Source organism: Manis javanica, chromosome 6, assembly GCF_040802235.1.
Source record: "Manis javanica isolate MJ-LG chromosome 6, MJ_LKY, whole genome shotgun sequence".
Lineage (NCBI taxonomy): Eukaryota > Metazoa > Chordata > Mammalia > Pholidota > Manidae > Manis > Manis javanica.
The window spans coordinates 2,190,248-2,215,297 of NC_133161.1; the positions used below are offsets into that span (position 1 = coordinate 2,190,248).

The 25,050-nt window shown below is 44.3% G+C and overlaps 1 protein-coding gene across 3 annotated transcripts in view; it reads right to left on the minus strand.

The window, feature by feature from the left end:
- Window positions 1–25,050, minus strand: part of RBM33 (RNA binding motif protein 33) — a 112,898-nt gene that overhangs the window by 45,656 nt on the left and 42,192 nt on the right. For all 3 annotated transcript variants that reach the window (XM_073238147.1, XM_073238146.1, XM_073238145.1), the window contains exons 8-9: window positions 23,189–23,462; window positions 16,586–16,644 (exon numbers count right to left, since the gene is read on the minus strand). In XM_073238147.1, the coding sequence (XP_073094248.1) occupies window positions 16,586–16,644; window positions 23,189–23,462 (333 nt within the window). The remainder of the gene's footprint in view (window positions 1–16,585; window positions 16,645–23,188; window positions 23,463–25,050) is intronic.

Below are 25,050 nucleotides of genomic sequence, written 5' to 3' on the forward strand. Positions count from 1 at the left end.
CACAACTATTACATCTTTATAAAAACACAGGTTATTAGACACGTACTGAAATGTGGAACAGAAAGTCCCAAGGCTAAATTCCTATAGTTTTTATCTATTACTTTAGGTGAAACCAGGGAAATTCTCGCTTTCCCCAGTTTTTGACATCAGGGAATGCCACTTCTCACTCTTGAGAAAGGCATCAATTAAGATACAACCAAAGCACCTGTAACTGAGAGATAAGCTCTGTGAGATTACATACTACATATATTCATACTGACGGAGTATGAATTTAGAAATTTTTTATTTCTAATAAATGTATACCTTTTATCATAATGAGACTTCAATACTAGGATGTGTTGATATGGATATTCTTCATTATTTAATATTTTTACTGTGATGATAAGCTAGGAAACATATTTCTAATAGCATAGGCTGCGATACATTGTTACTCATTAAATCTGCAGGACTTTCAATAGTCTTGCCTATTTTCTTCCAATGCTACATTTCCTCCTGTTTTAAAAACATTCTCTTTTTGTTTGAAGTCAATGAAATATGTGGTGTATATCTGCATGTATATTTCAACAGGTAATGTAAATAGAACATTAATGAAGTATTTATTGATAAAATGTACCATTAGTATTCTGTCTTTAGTTTTATATATATCAACTTTTTTCTCACATATACAAACATTTCAAAAGATGCTTTAAAATCATCTTAAAAACTGTCTGGATGATAATAAATTAGCAAATCAAGGTCCTGTCATTAATTGAAAAAAAATTTTTAAACCATTTTTCTTGCACCAGCCCAGAAAATAAAAAAGAAATTGCTTGCCCCCTGGTTTGCCCAAGGTTTGACTGGGCACATGGCCACATCTATGCAATTTGACTATACAAATTACCAAATGCTCACCCCAAGTAAAACCCATTTGCAATTAAGCAGCTTGTTTCCTTAAGCTCATATATTTGACTAATACTCTTTCTTGTGAGGGGAGGGGGGGGAAGAGGAGGGGAAAGGGGAGAGGAGGGGAGGAGAGGGGAGGGGGAGGAGGTGAAGGAAGAGGAGGGGAGGGGGAGGGGAGGGGGAAAGGTGGACACCTGGAGTTTCAAACAGAAATACAGAAAAAATAAGATTCATTAAAGTAACTTACACTGAGTAATACAAATCCCACAGATCAAAACTACGTTCTGAGACACGGAGAAGGGACACCACCACAGCCTAAAACAAGCTGAAGACATCACTGAAATTTAAAATTTTCCAAAAATGAAATATATATGTATTTTTCATGAGGTTTCAGCTTACAAACAGTAAAACATTAACACCTACCTGAAGACAAAAAACCATTTTCAACATTAGAAGTGTGGAAACACACAGCAGCCATCTTCAAATACCCGAGCTGTGGTCATCTGGAAGGTATGTGCTGGTCTACACCAGGTCACGACAGGACTGTCTGGTCCGGCACTGGTGGGGTGATCCCAGAACAGCACGGCACCCTGAGCACACCAGAAGCGCTCTCTGGGGCATGAGCCGCCCCGCAGCAGGAGGCCTGCCGCCAATCGGGATGGTCTAGGGGAACTGGCCTGGAGGGCCCACAGGGTCCACGTCAACCCGAGAACACCGGGTCTGTCATGTTCTCTGAATCATGCAGCAAGTTGAAAAACCAAGTTGAGAACCTGGGCTAGGCTGAAACAACCAACGAGGGAATCTGAAAGTCTGTCTGCTGTGCTGGCATTGCGATGGACCAGGGGATTAAGTGGAATGGCCTGGCAAAATGCTGGCTCTGGGACTTGGGGGCGCTCCCTTAGTGGGTTACTTGGGTCCAGTGACAGTATTCTCATTTTCCTGCTTCAGCAGCTGGTCTTACAGCCCAGGCGAAGCCAGGTCAGAAGACAGGAGACCCAAGACAGAGCCCAGGCCAGAGTCTGGCCAGGCCCATTCTGACCAAGGGTCAGGTCTGGTCACTGGCAACAGGAGTGGGAGGTAATTCTCTCTCCTAACCCAGGATTCACAGCCCAGGGGTGTGAGCCCCCATGGCCAACACACTGCCCCCCATCCAGCGGTAATAACTATAGCCATCTGCACAGATGAAGCCACTGTGAGCCAGTCAAGCAGCAGTGCTGTGTGCAAGTACCCATTCCAGAGCAGGGACCGACGGGCACCGGGGCTGGACCCACTAGCTCCTGGGCAAGACAACAGCGGCTTTCGCCACGGCCGCTCACCTCCTGGGTGGCAGGCCCCACATGGAGCCCTTCGCTGCTGGAACTCATGAACGCCAGCAGTGACACTGGGGCTGTGGTCTCCCATTTCACAGCCAAGGAAATCTAAACTTAGTCATTAAATAATTTGCCCAAGGTGATACTATTGTTTTCTTTTTAATAAGCTTTTAATACTCACAGAAAACAACTAAAAGCTCCCACAGGGTTTGTTTTAGTAATGGTATGATGAAAATGAGGCAGGGAAAGTTCCAAACCCATATGGTAAAAATCCTATCAAAATTACTGAATTTGGGGATTTAAGAAGCATATTTTTTCTTGACTTAGGTATGAAAATGACAGTCTACAGTCAACCCAGAATTGTGGACTCTGGAAACCATCACATTACATACAAATCCACCCACCACTGATGTCTTTGGAAAATGTTCACTCTGTCCTTCTACTTTAGCCAAAATACGCAGTCTCTACAGAAAAAGGCTTCTCTTCTAAGCCCTCAGTACAGCCCTCCCGCCCTGACTCTGCAGTCTCGCTGGTGGCCTGTCTGGCTGCCTCGCCGTTTCAGGAGACCCTCTCTCACACAGGCCACACCAACAGAGCCAAGCAGCCTGCTGCTCCCATTTCCCAGCTCAACAGGAGTCACTGCACATGTGTCTCCCCTTCCCTGGCCACCAGTGTCCCTGTCTAGTTTCCACCCACTCCCGCTCCGTGCTTCTGCTGCGTGGCACTCTGCGCAGCTTCCAGTCCCTTGGCCCTGCGGTCCCACCCTCTGGAGCCCTCCCAGCAGGTAGATGCTTGTCCCCCAGACCGATAGGGATTCCCCGTCCCCTCTCCTGACAGCATATTCTGCCCCCTTTCCATGTGTTCTCTGCTTTCACTCACCTCCATCTACAGAGAATTTTCTAGCATGAATAATGTGCTTGCTGCTAATTCTTAGCAGCAGTCTATTTGTTTTTAAAAAAGATCTCATTTTATCACTGTATTCGGTCAGATTTTTCATTAAAGGACCAATATACTGAATCCTAACAGAGGTGGAAAGTCTTATGCTACTGATTTGCTGACAAGCTTTCAACCTGAACTACAGCCAGCATGCTTTAGAGCTCCCAATTTATTAGCTGTTTCAGTCACCACCGTGTAAAGAGTTGACAAAGCAGCAGACACAGGGAGACAGAATCAGAAAGGACCAGAAGAGTGACACATGCTTTCTGTGAGTCCTGTGGGGCTACTGCACCTAAGTCCTGTGCTCTATTAGCAGCCAGAGCGCAGCGGCATTCGTCCTGGGAGCTCCAGCCCCAACAAAGGGCAAAGCCCAGCCTGGCTGTGTTGCTGAGAGCCACGGAATCCACCCACAAGCAGCACAGCCCTGCTCTCTCCTGCCTGCTAGGCTCCAGTGGGCATGGCTTCAGCACACACAGTTTGCAGCACCTGAAGACAGCGGAGCTCAGTCCCAGATCTGCCAAGAATCACAACAGAATTATACTGTGGCTGGGGTTCCTTCCTCAGCTTCAAGGAAGCCAGGGGCTGGCAGGTTCTCTAAACTTTCCTTCCTTATTTTGCTTACAGCTACAAGAAGCTGAAAGAGGTTCCTGACTTTTCTGTCTTGGCTAATAAACATGGCCTTCCTCACGTTTTAACATGCACTGATACTTACTGCAGCCTTTCCTACTGGCTTGGATCATGCTGCACTTACAGACAACTGACAGATAATCAGGTTCTTATAGAATTTGCCATCAATGATGAATCCGATGACTGTGTGTCAGTGTCCCAGGTCCCACCTGCTGGTGAAGTGCCCAGCAGGCCTCGTCATGTCTCTGCTGCCACAGGGCTCTTCATAACTTCCTTCCTCCCTCCCTCCATGAGGGAGTTATTCTGAGTCCTCCAAAAGACAGTGTGCTTCCTCATTAAAGATAAGGACAACAGCGGGGGAAAGCACCCCACCTCCCCCTCCAGGGTCAGAAGATGATCTGCTAGGTCGTAGTGCTCATTTTGCCACGGGTTGACATCAGGAAAGGATTCTCTCCTTAACCCGCTTCACCTTTTTCTAAAACGAAGTAGTTACTGAATTATGAGAATGAGCTCAGAGAGCCCGATGTGGTTAGTTTTCAATAAAAATCTCAAGCTGCCTGAGAACTAGGCACATTACTTTTTGGGTCTCTAATCACATTCAGATGTCCTGGGAGATTATCTTAAATATTCATAACTTCTAAAGACATTTTTTGTATTAAATTTTGTATTAAATTGAAAATATGTTGGGATCATAAATCTTGTCGCCTTTGGAATTTTACCATTGTTATTTCATCTCTTCCGCAAACCTCTTCCCTTTTACTAATTGCCCACGTGCTGTCTGACCACATATATACACAGGCATTCAAATGTTAGCCACATACATCAAAGCCTCCGAAGTCTGTATTCATCAATAACACTTAACCAGGATTTGATTGTGACACCCAGATGCTCACTTACCTTAAAGACACAACCTACCATGCTGGCTGAGAAAGTGGCCCCAGCCGCAGACACCAGCACTGCCATGGGCAGTGACGAACCTCTCTGGACCTCAGTTTTCCCATCTGTAGAGGGGTGATGACAGTCTCTATCCCATGGGAGCAGATGACAGAGTACTTAGGACAGACCCAGCGAACAACAAAAGCTCACAGTGCTTGTCATTATTACTACTAGTTTTACAGGACATGTTTGTAGATGGCATTCCATGCTGTAAACGCAATATATATATATATGGCTACTGGCAGTTTCGTGTTTCCTCATAAGGTGACAGGCAAAGCAGCGTAGGTCCCCTTCCCGCATTCTCACTCCTGAGTTCAAACCAGGAAGTCCTCACAGATATGGTCTCCCCAGGTTCCGGTGAGGTTCCCGCCCCTCTCAAACCCACCCCGCCTCCTCTCTACCCTTTGCTTGGCAGCTCCATGAAGTTGAGACCATGTCTACCAAAGTCAGCGATGCATTTCCACGCTCAACACAGAGCCTGGCACCCAGATGCTTATACTACAGAATGGGTGAATGAAGCCCCTATTTCCAACAGCAAGGCCATCCCAGCCCTCGTTCTGCTCTTGAATACCACAGCATGTTAGACAACCGGCTGCCTGCAAAGTACAGATAATCAGTGCATGGCTAAGTGCATCAGAAGATACCGAAGGTTGGAATACAATGAACCCCAAGGCTCCAGGCTGAGCACACTTGGATACCCAGTGTGTCAGGACCAAGACCCACAGAACCCAATTCTGACCTCACTGTAGGAGAGCAATCATTCATACTTGTACTAATGACAGAATACAATGAGGGGAAGGGAGATGAACACAGACACTTCTTCACCCTGCATGAATCCCCCTATTTTTAGAGAATATAGGTATGGCTGAAGAAAGAGAATTACATGACCAGTGTGCAGGGTATACTCCAACACTGCTGGAAAGGAGCCCCGCCCAGGCCCACGTCCCCCTTCTTGGCTACAGACTGAACTGAAAAATCATACGCCTTTGAGATGCATGACTCATAAAAACCACACAGGAGGACCTGAGTAAAATGAAATACAGTTCACTGTACTCAAAAGGTGGTGCAGAGTAATAAACTGTTTACCCACACATATAATAAAAGGTGATTTTACAGGACCAATCCTAAAAGTAAATACAGATTAGTTAAGTTAGAACTGTACTCCTTTAAGCCAAAAAATGTTCAAGGAAAAGTAAAATATGGCAGAAGCGAATACATGTAAGGGCAACTTTTATCAGGCTACCCAGATAGCATGATGGAGACACAGACATCCAATAAATGAAATAAATATATAAAAACACAAGCGTTTAGAAAATATAAAAAATATTTTATTTTATAAACTAAAAAACATATAAAAATAAAAGTAATTTCTAGAACTTGGGTAGATTTGAATAGATACACGTATAGATACCTATATCCAAATTTGCCCACATTCTAGAAAATAGCTTTTGTCTTAGGATGAAAGAGGAAGGGAAGAAGTGAAAATAAGGGTCTTGTCAATGCTGTATGCTAACAAAATATAAATCCGTATTTATGATGCTATTTGGTTTTACGTAGAATTAGCTACCTTCCTCCCCAACTGGGACAGAGGCCAAGGATGCTCATGACACCTGCACTTACGTCTTCTACCTAATCAACGGCTAGGACACTTCCCAACCAGTCCAGCAGGGCAATGTGACCAGCCACACAACCGAGTCTGGCAAATGCAATGTTAAGCAGAAACGATATGGGCCAGTTCCAGACCTGGTCAGTTAAAAACCACCTCTCATGAACGCCCCTCACTCCTTCCCCCCAAGCCAATGAGAGTACAGATGCAGAGGACAGGGCCCAGAGTGCAATCTAGTGAGAAACAGACTTCATGGTGCTGAGCCGCTGAGGGTTCAGGTCAGTCGGCCCACTTAGCTGGTGCTCCTGCGCTGGGCACCTTGCACGGCCCAGCTGCTGTCCTGACAGACTGGCGCTCTGCCAAGGCAGCCTGACACAGCCCACGGGGTCCTCTGCCCCAGGGTGGACAACTCTGGTGCACGGCTTACACCCCAGGGTCTGGCCACAAGGATCAGGCCAGGACTGGAGACACTGACCTGAAACCACACCTTAACCAGTCCCTCCCTCGTCCCCGCTGGCCCCCCACTGCCCTTGCCTAATCCCGTGCACCCGAATCCCCATCTCAGGCTCTGCTCTGCTGCCTCAGGCCCCATCCACACCGCAGCTACTGCTGCAGCCTGCAGAGCTTCTCTGCCATCTCAGGCGGTCCTTACCACAGCTTACGAGGTAGGCGCGCTGCTCAGAGAAATCTTTTGAGCATTGTGTATCTTGCACACAGTACGAGGTTATGAGGCAGCAGGGCCTGGATGTGCCCCCTGCTCACCCATGTCTGGAGCAGATATACTTTACCCACTATGCTATCCATTGCTTGTTATGACAGCAAATGGCAGGGACCTACTTTCACACTCCCTTGTCTGTCTCAGTGTTTTATAACCACGTATTTGTAACTGGAATCACATGATATAATTGTGTGAGAATGTATGTGTGTGCTTTAGAGTCAAGAAAACCAGTAAGTACTAAATCAAGTCAAAAGTCAGATAGCCATGGCAAGTCCTTAGGTGGCCTGAATGGGTAAAAGAAATTAGCAGTTCCTATCTGATCAACCTTTAAGAAATTGATAAAAGAGGGAGGACAAGAGAGGCTATCGACAGTTTAGAAAGAAACAGCTGACTCAAGTTGAGTAAACAAGGAAATTTCTGGCTTTAGAAGTTGATTCAAAATAACAAGAGGGATTTTGTAGGTGTACCCTTGAAACTGTCACCACAGCCACGTGGAGGGCAGCAGGTGCCAGGTTAAGATTACGGCAGGTCACCCACAGGCCCCGAAGAAGCTGACACACAGGCTGCTCCATATAGATGAGGGAGGCCAACACTGGGAGAGCAGCAGCTTTACTGGCAAATGCATCACATCCAACCAGGGCAAGCCCACTTCCAAGATGGCCAATTTTCTAAGATGACACTTACATAAGGACCATGTGGTAGCAGAGTTAGAAGAAAGGAGAAAATAAAATGCCAGGTATTATTTAAAAAGAAAGTCAATCCAAAAGAATGATACATGAAATAAACCGGAGCCACAACGGTCGCTTCTCTGAGATGTCAGCGCACGCTGGGCACAAGGGAGAAGTCACCTGGGGAAGACACACAGGCTTGTTCTCACCTCTAGTTCTCTCGGTGGGTAACAGAACCTGAAGAGTTTGAACACTTAAACTTTAAACTTCTAAGCTTCAAGACAGATCCTAAAAGCTGCTAATCGACTATCAGTACTGCTTTTTTGAAAAAGAAAAATTTAACAAGTAATAGGTATCACTAAGCTCAGAGTGACATTTTTTCTGTTTTTTGTGTTTCGTTTTGAACAGAGATGTCACTTTGTTTTCCACTATTTACACATCTTAAGTTCTAGTCCTGAGTTTCAGGCACAAAGAAAAGATTGCCAACTGGTTACAAAGTATAAGTTTTCACTTCTTCCTAAGTAATAGGAGGGCAGCCCTGTGCCCAGCTAAGAAACTACAAATTCCGACTTGTTACAACAGCGACCCTTTGACCAGATTCTGGCCAACAAGATGTAGCTGGCTGGCACTGTGGGAAGAGGCCCCGAGTAAGGCTGACTAGGGGCTACCACAGTTGGCATGCACCTTTTGTTCCCGCCTACTCCTCTTTCAGCCTAGAATTTGGGCAGAAAAAAATAATGGTCCCTCATAACCTAACAGAACCACTATACCAATCCAGAACATTCTCATTTTATTAAAAAAGTAAGACCTTGGTTTTTTAAGTCACTGTTAACTCAGTTTTCTGTTACATCCAGCCTCACTTACAGCCTTACTGCCACAAGCCAAGTTCAGTATCATATCTTTCATAAATATAGCTCCAAGAAACAAGCAGGAAAATTACTTTTCCTTTAAGGGATGAAGAAACTCAAGTTTACAAAGTTAGAAGTGAATTATCCCAAGTCATACTACCGATAAATAACTCAAGACAGGAACCCACACTCTCAAGACTCCTGGTTCACAAAGCACCCCTCCTCCTGTCTCACACGTGTGCTGAGACCACGTGTCTTCCAGGACTGCCCAACAAAGCGTGGTGGCCGGCCTGACGTTCCTCTAAGAGGTCCTCTTGATGTGACCACTCATTTAGTAACTTGTAGCATTTTCATGGGCATAAAGGATAACAAAGTATCAATTTCCTCTTCCAAATGAACAATTATTTCAAAATTGTTAGTTGTGAATACCCCACTTAACAGAACTTCTGGTACTAATGTAATTTCCCCTTTTGAAAGAAAAGGCTACCATAATCCTTTCAAATAACTGCTCTATTTTGCTTTTCTTTATATCCCTTTAAAAGCCCAAGGTAATAAGAAATTATCATTCTCTCTCACATAATTCTTACACAAATTGTACCTTCACTTTTTTGCATCTCCTGTTAATTACATGATGTTATCTATATTAATCCTATTCAGGAAGAACTGATAACTTCAATTACCAAAGAAAAGATGAAAACTTTGCATAAATTCCTTAGTACAAAGTTAATCGTATAATGCAATGAATAGAAAGGCTCTAATGGTCTTGTGTGACTTATCAGTTTCCCTGAAAGGGTCAGTTGGTGTATTTTAATAAGACTAATTAAATAACCTTAACAATGTCATTGAAACTTCATGAATCTTTCAATAAATTAGAACCTTCCTCTACGATGTATTTTCATTTATTAATCTCACTTAAAATGCAAAGAACTATATAAGATACCAATGGACACTTAAGAATGTCTCTCAGTTAATTCTGATTAAATGGGTTAAATGCAAAGAATAAAGCTCACTAGGTGACCACTGACATAATCAAAATCACGGCCCTTTATCACAACGTTAATCCTCTTATTTCAGTATTTGCCACAGATTTTTTCTTCTTTTAGATTGTGCCTTGTTTAAATACCTACATTCATTTCCCTAGACAGCACTTTGTTATTTACAGACACACTCAACATTCTGAAGAACCCAATACCCGATGCCAAACCCCAGGTGGGGGATGGTGGTGGTGATGTTACTGGCTTAAGCCGTGAAGCTACGGCATGTACGACAAGTCGTAACATCTTTAGTACAAAATGCTGCTTTTGATGAACCTACTAAAAATACTTATTTACATCATTTTATAAAATGAAAAACCCTTTATTCCTGTGCCTCACCCCATCCCTTCTCCTCCCAAACCCCACCCGATGACCGGCCTGCCACAGCGAACTCTTTCACTTCAGCACTTCATGACAGTCACAATCTTATATAGTTATGATTCAACTTACCAGATTCGATTATTTTTATGAGTTTACCGAGGTGCATTCTAATGATCTGAGAGAAAGGGAGAAGGCACGGCATGATCAGAGACTCAGATGCCTCGGCTCTGATCCTACACCCTGTACCTACTCATGTGAGCTCACACAACTGAATCTTTCTGAGAATATTTCTCCATCTGTAAAGTGGAGAAAATGATGCCTTTATAAGGCTGCTGTACACAAGTTCTGAGCAAAAACTAGAAATACTGTTAATCACTCAATAGCATTTTTCATTTCCCATTGATCTTCAACAGTACATGCTCCAGGAAGACCTATTTCCTTATTCAAAAAAGGACTGACTAAATAAACAGCAAAGCAGCAGGACCGGTTCTACCAACTGGAAGGACAGTTTGAAGCATGACCCACAATCCCCACTCACTTCTAAGCTGTTTACTAACAACTATTTTCTCACAAAACCTTACAGTGTTTACAGCAACTTTATTCCTAACAGCCAAAGGGCATAATCCAAATGTCCATATGATAAATGGCAACTAACAGTGGTACATCTGTACAACAGAATACTACTTGGCAATAAAAAAGGACAAACCATTGACCACTAATGGGTGCAAGGGATGACTGACTCTCAGATGCACTGTCCTAAGGGGAGAAAGCCAGTCTCGCAAGGAAACATGCCACATGAGTCCATTTATGTGCAGCAATTTTAGAAACAGAAAACAGATCAGTGGTTACAGGGCTTTGGTGCACTACGAGGGGCTGACTGTGAAGCAGCAGCATGAGGACATCGTTTGTGGGGACAGAACCATTCTCTATCTTAATTACGGTGATAATACAACTGTATGCATTTGTCAAAGGTCAAGACTTATACAATGGGACTAAATTTAAGAAATAAAAAAAATTATAATATTTTGGAAGAAGTGCTTTCTTTATAAAGAAATAGGGCCTCTTTCTAAGTTTATCTTAAAAATAAATCTGAACAGAACGTGGATCCTCAAAGAGCCCTGAGAAAATGTATTTTTTTAAATCAGTATACTCTGTAGGGACACATCAGTAAAAAGAGGCCAGAGAGATTTTCTTGGCACAGACAGACTTTGAAACTTGTTATTATCAACATTTCATTAGCTGAATTATTAAATTACAGATGCGCAAGCTATACTCAAAGCTCAAGCCCTCTATATGAGACTTCATATTTGGGGAGGTTTTATGAGATGTTTTCAGTTCATTCCAATGGCTTTACTCAACAAAAAATTACAATAATCTATCACACACTTTCATAATGTAGCTTTTACAAGGTGGCTGAATGGCTCACTCACTGTACAAAAAAACCTATTTATATGGTTTCAATGAGTATTCCCTGGCCTTGGAGCCATCCACGTGTGCTCCCACCCACCCTATCTCTACCCAACACACACAGTGTCTACCAACAGACCAGCAAGTGAAGGCAGCAGGCCCTGGATTTTATAACCACCATATTCAATAGCTGTTACCACAGTGTTTAGCTGCTCCCGTTACTACTGCAGATAGGACTTCGCTGATATGATTTAATTTGATGGTATGATAATGTATGGTAATCATGATTAACCAGAAACCCACCAGCAAATGGAGGATGTTGGGTATCATGTCACCTGCACTTTAAACTGCATTCTGTTCTTGCAAGACTGACGATGTCTAACAGCTGGAAGGGTCTCCTCCCACAGCTGCCTGCTACTACTCCAAGGTCTGTCATGAGAAAATGCCCATCATTCCTTCCCTGTCTTAAGTGATAATAGTTACATGGCATTGCGGGCAAACTGTAGAAACAGTTAAAAGTTCAGAAGAAAGACTTTTTCCTAGATGGAATAAAGTCTGGATTCACATCTGCAAGGGCTACAATGAGAAAGAAACGTGATTTGGCGCAGCAGCCTCCTCAAACATGACTGGCATGAAACAGCATAGAACGCAGGTCCAGGAGGTATCGACCATCACGTGACACCAGGCATCCTGCTACACTGGGACATAACAGACTTGCCGGGAAGGTACTATGACTACACAGTAAACACAGAAATCTCATTTATTACATCTACCTATAAATAACACAATTGCCAAAAAAACTAATTTAAACTTAAAAGTGTAACAGTCTTTTTTTTAACTTAATTTTTAGTATTCATTTTAACAGAGATCAGTAAGAAATTATTCAGCAGCCATACTTCCTAGTACTTAATTGGCTACCCTGCAGTATCAGAATTTACCTGACACACCAATGCAAAATCAAGGACTGAATGGGTTTTAAAGCGCCTCAGGTGCTTCACAACCTGAGTTGCTTGGGATTTATCTGATAGGCTTAAAAACAACACACAGTTAACACCAAAAACAAATTAGGTCAGTAAAATCTCAAAGCAACACTTTAAAATATGATTAACCAACACTTCAATGTCTTTTTTAAGTCGTCAAACTTTAAACACAATAAACATCTCTTTGAGGACAAATACATAACTGGAAAATATACTTGTGGCTAGCAGGGGCTTCAAACCTTGTATTAACAACAAAAAAACATCAGGGAGATGCTTCATGGAAAGAAAAACCTATTAGACTAATTAACATGTAAAACCAAGAATACTTGGAGCTGAAAACAGTATTCAGATAAACACAAAGATAGAAGCTTACCTGCAGAAAGGTAAACTAGCCTTCCCACGCCAACAAAAAATAACATGAAAACGAAAACCATTATATTCAAGGTACGGACGTGAATGACGATGCTTCCCAAGAGGCCTGGGGGGTAACAACTGGCTACACGGCAAGACTGGACAGAATGGAAGACACTGACCTGGAGGGAGGGACAGCCACTCACAGAGTACCTCTGCCTCGAGGGCAAGGCTTACCTCCTGTGCCAGTCAGCTCCTGGAAAAGCTTTGATTTAAATAACTGAGGTATTTCACATTTGGCAGATTAATATTCTAATATGAAAAGGAGTATGAAAAAGATTTATTCTCTGATATGCTATAAACTGAAATGTTTGCATTTCCAAAAACGATTCATAACTCTGATCTGAAAAAATGCAATGGCCTTGGGAATAAAAGTCTGCATGAGAAGAAACACTTTAGAGTGTAGCACTAATGGCTGTATTGATAACTAAAAGTACACACATGCATCTCATTTTTGGACAGAAACCTAAATCACAAAGCACTTCACCGAACTGTGAGGGAACGCGGGAGGAAATCCACACAGGCACGAAGACAGCACAACCAAACAGCAGCCGCTTATGATCCGAAATAAGGGTCCTTTACTCGCCGTGTCTGCTACTTTGACATTCAAATTTTTGTTCATTCAATTCATAAAACTGTTCATTCAATTCTCTACATAAAATCCATTAACAGGAAATAAAAATATTAGTTTTGCCACATCAAACATAGCCTATAATACGATATTTTGGCCCAAGACTTTAATTTTTAAAATAATTTTGAACAATTCTATTTGAAATAGTTTGTAATGTTACGTTGTCTAGAGTCATCTGTGACTTAATTTAAAAAGCCAGAGGCATCATCACTTAACATTTTTAGGCATACTAGCTCTAAATTAAGAACTTCTCAGGTTTTCATAAAACTATCAAAGAACTTTTAGCAAAGTCAAGTGCGCCACTTTTTTGGAGAAGGGAGGGAAGACCTCAGGATTAATACTAACTATATCCTAATTCCTTTAAGTTCTGTAAACTTAATGGCACTTGGGTTTTGACTCTTTAGTCAGCTAGGTAGGACTGAATTCTTAGTTAAATGCACATGACATAATTCTGTGCAAATTCACAGATGTGTCCTTGGAAACAAGATACATACCTCTTCTCTACATCACTCATCGTGTAGTGGTAAGGAGCAAGCAGCAAGGTAAGTCAGTACCCTGGTACACATACTAAACCACTGCTCATCGGCACCTTCTGTGCACAAGGCCCAGGGTTATGTCAGCTCCACCGGGCACCGGACAGCGGAGACTATACAGAGTTTATCTGCAGGATATTCGTCAGGTACTCACATGATTCCAGCAAGCAGTATAAAGCTGTCAACAAGAACAGCACCTACCCTGGGAGCAATGGGAATTCATTAAAGGGGCTTAGGCTGAAGGAAGAGAAGACTACAATGAACCGTGCTTTGCTCAACAGGTCTCTGATTCAAATTTTTCTGAGCACCAAGGAAGCACACAATTCAAACAGACCTGTGATGGACCTGACGGCATTGGGGCTGCCTAACTTCAGTGTCTTATCCACTTACTTGTGTAGGTGGTCATCTGACAAAGCCAAATTCAGGTTAACAAATACTGACTGAAGACCCCTTCCTCTCTGGAAAGTATCAGGACGGAGTTCCCAGCGTACACTGCCATCAGTAAGGTATCTCCAGGGGGTTCTGTTAAGCCACCAAAATACTGTCTTCACTATTTTTATAATTTTGCTGAGATGAGAACTGGCTGAAGGACAAGAGCTGGGCTTCATTTAACTATGCTTGGCCCACGGTATGGCACAAGGACGAGGACCAGCACCAGCCCTCCGGACAGCACCAAGCATGCGGGCAAAACGCACTACATGTTACCAAGGCTACATTTACACCGATAGCAATCAAGTTTGATCTAGCAGTAGAAAAAGAAAAAAATGATTTTACTAAAAAATTTGGTGTAAGTAAAATAGGATGGCCTAGAGTTAGTCTCCCTTCCCCACAGTATTTTGATGGGTTTTTAAAAAGCATAATACGTCTAATGTATTTTTTAAAATAGATTCCACGTCTGATTATTTTCTCTAAGAGAGACTGACTACAGAAAGAAGTAGGGAACTGCATCTTCAAGATCTCAAGTTCACTGTAACTCCAGCTTAAGATCTAGCATTTGGGGCTTAAACAAAGACACAGTACATGTGAAACAGCAATAAATAACTGAGAAAAAAACATTTCTCCAATCATATCATACAACCAATGTCTAGCCCAACTATTTTCTATCACCCGAGCACGCTTCCCATCTCAGAAACAGGAACAAAATATTACACTTGGCAGAAAACTTTCCTAAAGCCGTTCCACAACATCTGCCATCCTCAGTACTGTGTGATTTAGAAATAAGCTCTATTTCTCACAAAGAAATTTATTATCATCTTGTAATAATCTCAAGTATTATGAGGTTTGCTTCCACTAGTATCTGATACAATTTTAATGTGCATAATTGAAAAATACAAGTAGATGAAAATTGCAAAAGATTATTCTAATTTTATATCAGTAAACACATTTTTATAAAAATATCAATTACTTAATATTGTTTTATTTTTCTTAAAGTTGCCTTTTCACATCAAATTTTACCCTAAAATGCAAAATAAAATGTGAAAGACAAATCCAATCATGACTTTAACATAGTTGTTCACAGTTAAAATGTTGGCGCTTCCATACTAGCAGTTTAACTACTACTTCAGCAGAAGAACTCTACCTACCTACGGGCTAAAACCATATACACTTATCCTTGGGTAATGCAATGAATACATCTTAGCTATTTAGACAAGTGCTCAAGTGCTTCAAATGAAGACTTGTACTCAATAAATACCACTTAATTAACAAGTAACTGGTTTTTAGATTTTGATTAATTATTCAAAGAAAAAATCAGCCAATATAAGGGAATGAAACCAGTAAGTTTTAGAAACTATATCGTAATTTATAAATAACCACAAATCAAGGAAATTTCTAAAAAACTACTCTGAACCTTAAATTCACTACTAATTTTAGTTTTCAATAATCATCTGACTATACATCTAGATCTTTCCTAAAAATCCTTTTGCTGAATGCCATATGTAAGTAAGGTATCTACTGAAGTATCAAAGCTAGAGACAGGTCACTGAGTTTAGACTAAACAAAACTACAAATGTTTTACACATAAATGTTATCAAAATGATATGTACTGGTCCATTTTCTTCTCAACATTGCTTTTAAAAAGAACATGTCCTGATTTAAAGAACCATGAACTACGAAACTAAAAACTCAAACTGAACAAAATGTATTTATTGAAACAAATACAACCATTTAATGGACATTTTTGTTCTAGTTATAAAACACGTGAGAAGAATGGATAGAGTCATGGAAAGTATGTGTGTGTGAAGCAGGGCAGTGGGGACAAAGAGGAGGATGTGTGCTTTCTTCTCAAGACGTTTCAAAGAGAAAACCTTCATTTTAAAATATAAATACCAAAGGCTCATTACAACTTTTGAGGCTTAAAAAAAAAAGTAGTGAATTTCCTTAACATGCCTAGAATTTCATACACATACCCAGGTGTATGTAAATGCACATATACACCCACATATAAACACACAAACACACACATATTAAAGCAAGTCCCTTTTTTCTCTCAACAGAAGGCAATAATAGAATCAAAATTCATATTATTTAAGAAGAAAAGCATTCTACTGATGATCCTGATTCAACAATTTTACAGTTAATTGTTCTCAAAAATCCATTGACCGTAATCTTTTAACAAACATTTTCCACTGCAAAAATTATTGTCAACATTTACAATCTTTAAGCTTGTATTTACTGTGTTTCAACTTAGTAAATGTACACTCAGCCCCAACAGGGCAAGGGGGCAGCTGCTACTCACCGGGAATCTCTGGGGTCCCACGGCAGGTCTCGGCTGGCTAGGGGCCGGCAGCAAGGGCACTGCAAGGAAGACACTGTCATCACAAACAGCCCGTTCACCCCACACACATGCCATGCACACAATGCAAGCAATGGGCGAGCTTTACACTTAGTTAAGTACCTCCTGTTTTTACAATTCCACGAGGGGAAAGGAGAGAGCAGGGAGGTAGTCTGCATTATACAACAGCATGGGCAGAAGTTAAAATTCCAATTCAAATAGTGAGCTCCTATGTAGAATCAAAATATTTTGCAAAAGATACTATTCCCCTAAAAAAACCGACTTTGTTTTCCACATCCACATCCAGGTTACCCAGACTATCAATCCCGGTCATACTGTCGGACTCAATCAAACACAAGCGTAAGTCTACATCCTGTGGGACTGTGGGAGGGCGGCAAGGAAGAGGGCAGGAGGGCAGGAGGGCAGGGAGTGGAGCGTGCCCGCAGAACATAGCTGCCATCCAGGATTCGTAGTTTTGCTTTTGTTTTTAAACAAGCAGAACTCCCCTCAATCTACCAGAAGAACAAAATATAAAAGAATTGTAAAACTGACATTTTATAGTAGAGAAGCAGCCAGATGTCAGTTTCACACCCTGGGGCTAAATCAGGTACTATCAGAAGCTATTTAAACAAATGCTTTATACAGATCTTGACTGCAGGGAAAAATCACCACCTGAGTGGTGGCTTCTGTCTAGTGACAGGCTTTACATTTTGGTAAAATGTGCTGCCAGATGCACCTAGTAAGCTCTCAGGCTGTATGCTTTTACGAGACGAACTATGGTCCCTCTCCCAAGTTCATAAGCTCAGAACAGGACTGTATTTGGAGATAAGGCCTTTAAAGAGGTGATTAACGTACAATCAGGTCACATGGATTGGGCCCTGACCCAGTCTGACTGGTGTCCTTAGAAGAAGAGGAAATGAGGACACAAACACACATAGATGAACGACCATATGAGGACACAATGAGAAAAACAATATAACAGCATATTCTGAAATTTAAGAAATTTCTGGTAAATGAGAAATGATACGATACAGCTTAAAAGTCAATCAAAATCACTTTAAAAACAGAGCGTTTAAGATAAACCACTTTTCATTTACTGTGATCACTCAAGGAATCCCACACACTAAGCCTCGTGATTAATCAACACCGTACTTCCACAGACTCGGTTCAGACTGATAGTCTGTATGGCCTATGTTGCTGCTTAACCAAACAAAAAGTGTGACTGAAAGAAATTTAACTTTGATAAGGCATAAAACCGGTGTAAGTCCATCCCTCTCTTGGGAATCTAATACACCAAGTCAAAGTTTTAAAATAAGAGTAGTTTAAACTTTAAAAAAAGTTTGCAAGGCTTTATATAAAACCAGATGTAGCCCCAATTCTATATGATTAGCTACTGGGGTATACTGATTACATATCTAAAGCAAAACACTAAAGTGTGAAGCGGAGAAGAAAACACTAGGGTATCTCTGACTCAAAAGATTATAGTCGAAGTGATAAAGGAAAAAACCTACATATTAAACAGTATAAAGATGTTTTCTAAAAACGAATCTAAAGCCTGCAATGGCAATAAGTACATATCTTTCAATAGTCACCCTAAATGTAAATGGACTGAATGCACCAATCAAAAGACACAGAGTAATAGAATGGATAGAAAAGCAAGACCCATCTATATGCTGCTTACAAGAGACTCACCTCAAACCCAGAGACATGTACAGACTAAAGATGTTTTATAATTAAGGATATTTAAAATTTCCATATCTAATATGTGCCATTTATTTTTAAACTTGGGATTTAAACATCTATTCCTATAAAGTAATTCCAAAGCAATGAAAGGATAAAAAATTTTAAGTCTCTTTAACTGGTGGAAATAAGAGCAAGGAATCTAGGTGGGATCTCTAGGAAGAAATCTAATTATAATTAATAGATTTCTGACATAGAAGCCTTCTGATCAACTGGAAAATCTTTTTTAAGTAAACTGTAAAAAGCAATGAAAGAGAGAGGAAGAGTAAAAGTTGACAGAAGAGAGCATCTAAGAATAGGTGTGATAACAACAGATCTGAAATCCAGCGCAGTCCTGCCAGGAAGACCCGCTCAGACGGCAGCCACGGCACCGATCTGCAACGTCCCTGGCCAAGCCTCGCAGTACCCAGGTGTATGAGCAGGAAGACATTTCTACCTCTCTCCTTCCCCTTCACTGTGAGCAGAAGAGAATTTAAAACATGTACTGTTAACAGACAATTCTAGTTGAACCCTGAACTCTAAATATTTGATATTTAATATTTATATCTTTCTGCTGTCCCATGTATTTAATGGATTAAACTGATTAACCTTTCATTACCTTTGCAATACTGAAAATCTGGAAAACAAATTAAATTTCCATCAAAACTAGCTAACTATATAATATGACAGAATACTCTCCACCCTCAAAAAGAAGATGCGTGCCATCAGAAAAGATGTGCATGGCAACTTTTCAGGAACAATTGTTAATGTGCCCTACAACAGCCCAAGGCTCCGAGAATCCCCAGGGCCATCTATCTCACCTGCACAGGTGGCATGCAGGTATCCAGCCTATCTCAAGAGCTGTGCCTTTCTATTTAAGCTCATTCATTTACTACTGAATAAACAGATGCTTCCAAGTGCTCTATGCGCACAGCCAGCAAGGACAGGCTGCTGCTCTCTCCTGGCCGTCAGCGGATCGCAAGTTCAAAGGTACATGAAAGAGAAAGCTCACAGGGGCACCACAGTACCCACTTCATGATGGGAACCCTTTAGCTCATTCAAAGAGTTTGAAAACTATTGTCAGAAAGCTCATCCTGTATCTACTGGATCATGCATGAGCTTTGAGGTGCATGGCTTGCATTCTACCCGTTAGGCTGCTAACTTCTGGCAGGGCACACTGTTTTGATGCCTAAAGGACATCTGGGGGTTTCTTAGAGCTTTCCCTTGGGTAGTCCTAATACTATTTATTCTTATTAGGCTAAAGAAACTCTGCACCTTACCAACTGCCAGTTTTCCATTCAATTTTATAAGACAATACACAAGAACAGATGCTGACATCAGTGAATTATTCACACAAAATCAGATTTGCTGCAGCTGCATGTCTTGAGAAGCCACTGTGGAGAGGGCTACTTTAATGAGCCATGGTTCCCCTTCACACACGTGCGTTGGCTCACTTATGCCCCAGCTCCTGAAGGAGACACAGGGAGCATGTCTGTGGCAGGGATGACATGGTTAAGTGCGGCAGCCACACTACCTTGGGGGCTCAGAGCCCTCAGCCCTGGAGAGGGTGAGGCCATCAAGTGAGTCTAGTACAGGGTGGGGACAAGCAAGGTGGTCAGGGACCCACAGGCGCTGACCCCGCTTTGCCCCTCCCTCCCAGTGGGCACAGCGAGAGCAGTCTCCGATAGTAATATGCAGCCCCCACCAGCCTGCCTGCCCCACCACCCTCTGTTCTGAGGTCACAGCACGATTTCACAGTGTCACCAGACTACTGGCCTCCTCCCACTCTCCAAGTCCCATCTTAGGCTTCTCCTAACTTCCGAGCGTGGGAATGCCAAGTTCGCTGTCTACAGAACCCACACTGGCGGCAGCCCTTCCCTTCCGGCTTTGATGGAAACCTACCTGCCCACTCTTCGCTGTTACTCTCCCAGAGAACAAAGCTGTCTTTCTCCCTCAGCCCTCAGCCCACCGCCTCTGGCAGCAGAGAGGGCCTTCGTGGATCTCCGTGCAGTTTCAGCCTGTAGTTGCGATCTCCCGCCACCAGATGACATCACCCGTTATCCCGCTGCTGTCCATCTACTGGCCAAACCCCTGCTCTGGCATCTGAGTTCAGCTCCCAGTTCGCCATCACTGCCTTAAATCTTGGCAGAGACGATGCCCCCAGTCCCCTGGCTGTCGGTCCCTGACCACCATCTCCCATTCCAGCTCAGCCACGACCCAGACCTGGTCATTATCGATGACCCGCCTTTTTGCAGTCTCTGGGCAGCCCCCTTCTTACCACCGCCTTCCAGGTTTCCACCCCATGCCCTCCAGGACCTTGACCTGACCTTCTTTCCACTATCTCCTGGCCCGTTTCCACCTTGCTCTCCACGGCCCATCATTCTAAGCACAGCTGCGCTCTACTGGCTCGTCAACACTTTAACTCTTGCAAACCCACCCCTCTGTTTATGCCACACCTAATACAAGAAGGTAAACACAGCTGGAGAAAAAACCACCACACTGACCTGTCTGCCTCTAAGACCATGACCACTACTCGAATGGGCTTCAATGGCGCCCCAAGACCCTGCCCCTTGCACTTCCACTCCTCTCCTCCCCTAGAGAGAGACATCTCGCCTTCTCTCCCTTTTTCAGACCTTCAACACCCCGTCCTAGGCGCCCACTCTTCACCGCTCGCACCCCGGCCAGGACGAGCATCAGGAAGCCGCCGCACTACCGCGCCCGCCTACCAGGGCGCCGCCATGCCGCCTCTGCCCCGCCGCACAGGGAGCCTGTGCTCCTCCAACCCCTCAGTCCTGCCGTGGGACCCCAGGTCCCAGTTGACAGGTTCCCCCCTGCACCTGCATTCATGATTTTTTCCCTTCACAACTAACTAGCTTCTAGTTTTCCCACCAAAATAAACAACCTTCTCTCAGCCCACTCCCACCGATTATCATCCAACCTGTTTCAGCAAAACACCTTCAAAAACTATCAATACTCTCCCATTTGTGTCCCATTCTCTCTCAAACCCACGTGAGTGAGGGATATCCCTCTACCAGTGAACCGAACCACCTTGCCACAATCCCCACGACTCCCTACTGCCTGGCGTAGCCCCTCAGCCTGTAGTCTGTTCCCACTGGCCACCCTCCTCCCCTGCTCCTCGTGCCTGCAGTCCCCGGGCCCCGGCCCCCCAGCCCTCCTCCTGCAGACCCGCACCCCTCAGGTCAGAGGCCTAGGCTCCAGCCTTGGTCCTGCTCCATCGATATCCCTGCTCTGGGTCTCTCACTGGGCACAGGCCCTGGACCCATCTGCGTGCCCAAAGCCCCCTAACTTGTATTTTGAGCCCAGAACTTTCACCTGAACTATTACTAGACACCTCCCCCTGCATATCTAGTTGGTGTCTCAAACTTAACACATCCAGAGTAGAACTTCTGATGTTCTCCCTCAAAACCTGCTCTCCCTCTCAGCTGACAGCAACACCCCCTCGTATGTCCAGAGCCCCGTGGCATCATTTTTGCGTCCTCTCACACTCAACTGACCCACCACCAAATGCTACTGGCTTCCTCTTGAGTTGTTTCCAGCATCTGCCCACTCCTCACTACTACCTGAGCCACTCTCATTTGTGACCTGCATCATCACACTCACCTCCCCACTTACCACATCAGTGCCTACTCCCAACATGGCAGCCAGAGCAATTCTTCAATCCTTCTAAAACATAAACCAGGTCATGTCCTTTCTCTGTTCCAATATTCAGAGTAGAAGCCAGAGCTCTCAGAATGGCTCACAGGTCTTCCATGACCCAGACCCCATACCATTTCTCTGCTGTAACCCTCCACTAATGCCACATCATCTCCCTTTGGACACGAACACACAAAGCATGATCCTACCTGAGTAAGGCCCTCTCCCTCTGCCTGGAATATTCTCCCCTGAAGCAGTCACATCACTAGCTCCTCAACCTCCTTCAACCCTTACCTATGTGGTGAGGCCTACCCTCCCCGCCCTACTGCCAACTGTGGCCTGCCCAGACCCTTGCCCGCTCCACTGCTCTCACTGGACCTCCGCCTCTCACTTACGTGTGCTGCTCTCTCCTGCCTGCCCGCTGGAAAGCAGGGTGAGCACCACAGAAAGCTTCCTGTTTTGCTCACCAAGACATCTCAAATGCCAGAGACAGATCAAGTACCTCAAAATCACCATGTGCTGAAGAAATGCACGAAGATACACACCATATAAGTGCTCAAAACTAGTTTCCTAGCTGTAAGAACACATGCCTCTAATCATGACATCAGATGTTAGTCACACAGAATTAGTGACTATAAGATGGGTTTGTGCCTCCCGAGCTACCGCTGGGGCAAAGGGAGGCACCCAAGCGGAGTCTGAGGGGCACGCTCACTACATTCCCACCAGGGACCTCATGAACACCGACTCAAGACACTTTCATTGATGCCTGTCACACAGAGTGTCTTCTCGTTACTCCGCACTCAATCATAAAACAAGAGATAACATAACGATTAGCACACATAATGTTAGGGGGTGGGGACATGGGGAAGGCAGTATATACAGAGAGGACAAGTAATGATTCTATAGCATCTTACTGCACTGGACAGTGACTGTAATGGGGTATGTGGGGGGGGGTGCTTGATAATAGGGGGAGTCTAGTAACCATAATGTTGTTCAAGTAATTGTACCAATAACAATATCAAAAAAAAAAAGAGATAAATACTTTTAGGCCAATGAGTTTGGCCCATCCAGCTGGCATGTGTGTGTGCAGGTAGGGAGGGACTCAAGAAAGCCCCGAGATCCTTAGACTCAAACCATCTGGCCACAGTGGCGTTTCAGACCCTGTGACTTCACAACAGCAAAGGAGACACCTACCTTGCACGGGCGTCACCACTGCCCCTTTGAAGTGGGGGTTTATGTGTATGTTCTTGGGCTGCTGTGGGCTCGCGGGAGGAGGGGTCATCATCACCCGTGGGGCCTCGATCTGGGGTGGCACGTGCACTCCTTGGGGGGGCGAGGGCAGGTGCGGGTGCTGTAGGGGAAGCAGGGGCTGCAGCTGCTGCTGGAACAGGCTTCGGATTGGCTGCTGCTGAGGCGGCGGGGGTGGAGGCTGAGGCTGTGGAGGAGGGATTAATCTTGGGGAGTGTGTCTGAAAACCACAAAAAAGACAAATTTACAGAAATCAACATGTAAAAGTACAAGAATGCTGATGCATTACAGACTTACACTGACTAAACTGTAAAAGTTATAATTAGGAGTAAGTTCACAGTAACAACTTATCTAAAAGGGCAGGATAAATAGACTGCTCTGCCTGTGCGGTGAGGGCTCCTGTCTCACGTGACTCAATCTCAGGGCAAGGAGGGAAAAACGGCAGCCCCAAAACAATGCACACAGATCCCAACAGAAAAAAATTCAGTTCGACCAACAACATGGCCCACAGCGAGCTAAGCATGGCACTGAAGATAAGAGCCCAGGATGCCCTCAGCCTCCCTTGCACAGCCAGCTGTGCCCCTGCCCCCAGGACACCCAGGAAGGAAGGTGGAGCAGAGCACGGCTGCGGGAGAGAGGCCTTAAGACAGGCAGCGACAGAGCTCAGAACACCCGAGGGGAGGGAGGAAGCTCAGAGAAGGTGGCACTGAACAGGCAGCAAGGCAGGAAAGAAACGTGCCACCCAGGGAGAGGGACTGAGAGCAGCAGGGCCAGAGAGGCACGCCTGCTGGGTGAGCTGGAAGACCAGGGTGGCTACAACCATACGAAGGCAGCAAAAAACACACTCAGAGCAGCCAAGGGTCTGCCGGCGGCTGCCGACTACTCGCGAAGAGGAAGGAGCCGGCAACGGCAGTGGGGTCCGAGCACTGGGCCCGGCCACGGTGTCGGCGCCTCCTGAAAGGTCAGTACGCAAGGGGACTGACTCACTCCCCACAATCCCATCTGGTGGGGCCTTGTTACTCTCCTTCCTCTCTTTACAAGGTCAGGTAGCTGCTAAGCAGAAGAGCTGCAAGTAGAGTTCAGAGAATCTAACCCCCAAGCCCTACTGTAACCCCCAATCAACAAGGCGACACTCAGCAGCTGAGGCAGTGGACCACTCCCACTCAGGCCTCCCCCAGAAACAAGCTGCCTTCCCTGGGAGGAGGCCAAGCCCTGAGGTCTTGGAACCCAAGTACAGAGTCTGTTCCTACACCATGTGCAGCACTTCTGAGGAGCAATCACTGAGGATGAGATGGTAGGAAGACTGCCACCGACTGAGATGGACGAAGGCTAGGACAATGGAAGCAGAGACCATTTAACAGACAACGGTGATGAGAGCTGAGTGGGAGGAGCAGCTGCCACCTGATGAAGAGCAATAGGAAGGAGATATTGGGGAGGCAGGATGAGAATTTTGAGACCAAACTGTGTATGGCCTTGGCTTAGCTCACCCTGCTCAGGGAGGACTTTTCTGAAGATTCCAGCCCCTTAAGCCCACGGCTCCCCATGCTCCCAGAACCCAGTGCGTTCCCCCCCAATTCATGACATCTGTAATGTGCACATCTGCACATGAGAGAAAGGACCCTGTCAGTCTTACTCCCACTGAATCCCCACCGAGAGCACATTAACCGACAGGTGGGCATCAGAGTTAAATCTGAACTGAACCAAGACCAAGCACAATGTGGGTCATTCAGTCACGAGCATAAAGGATTTCTAAGGGAATCAGGGTCTTAAAAAAGTGGAGTGTAGGGCCTGTGAGACCCCCAGGTGGT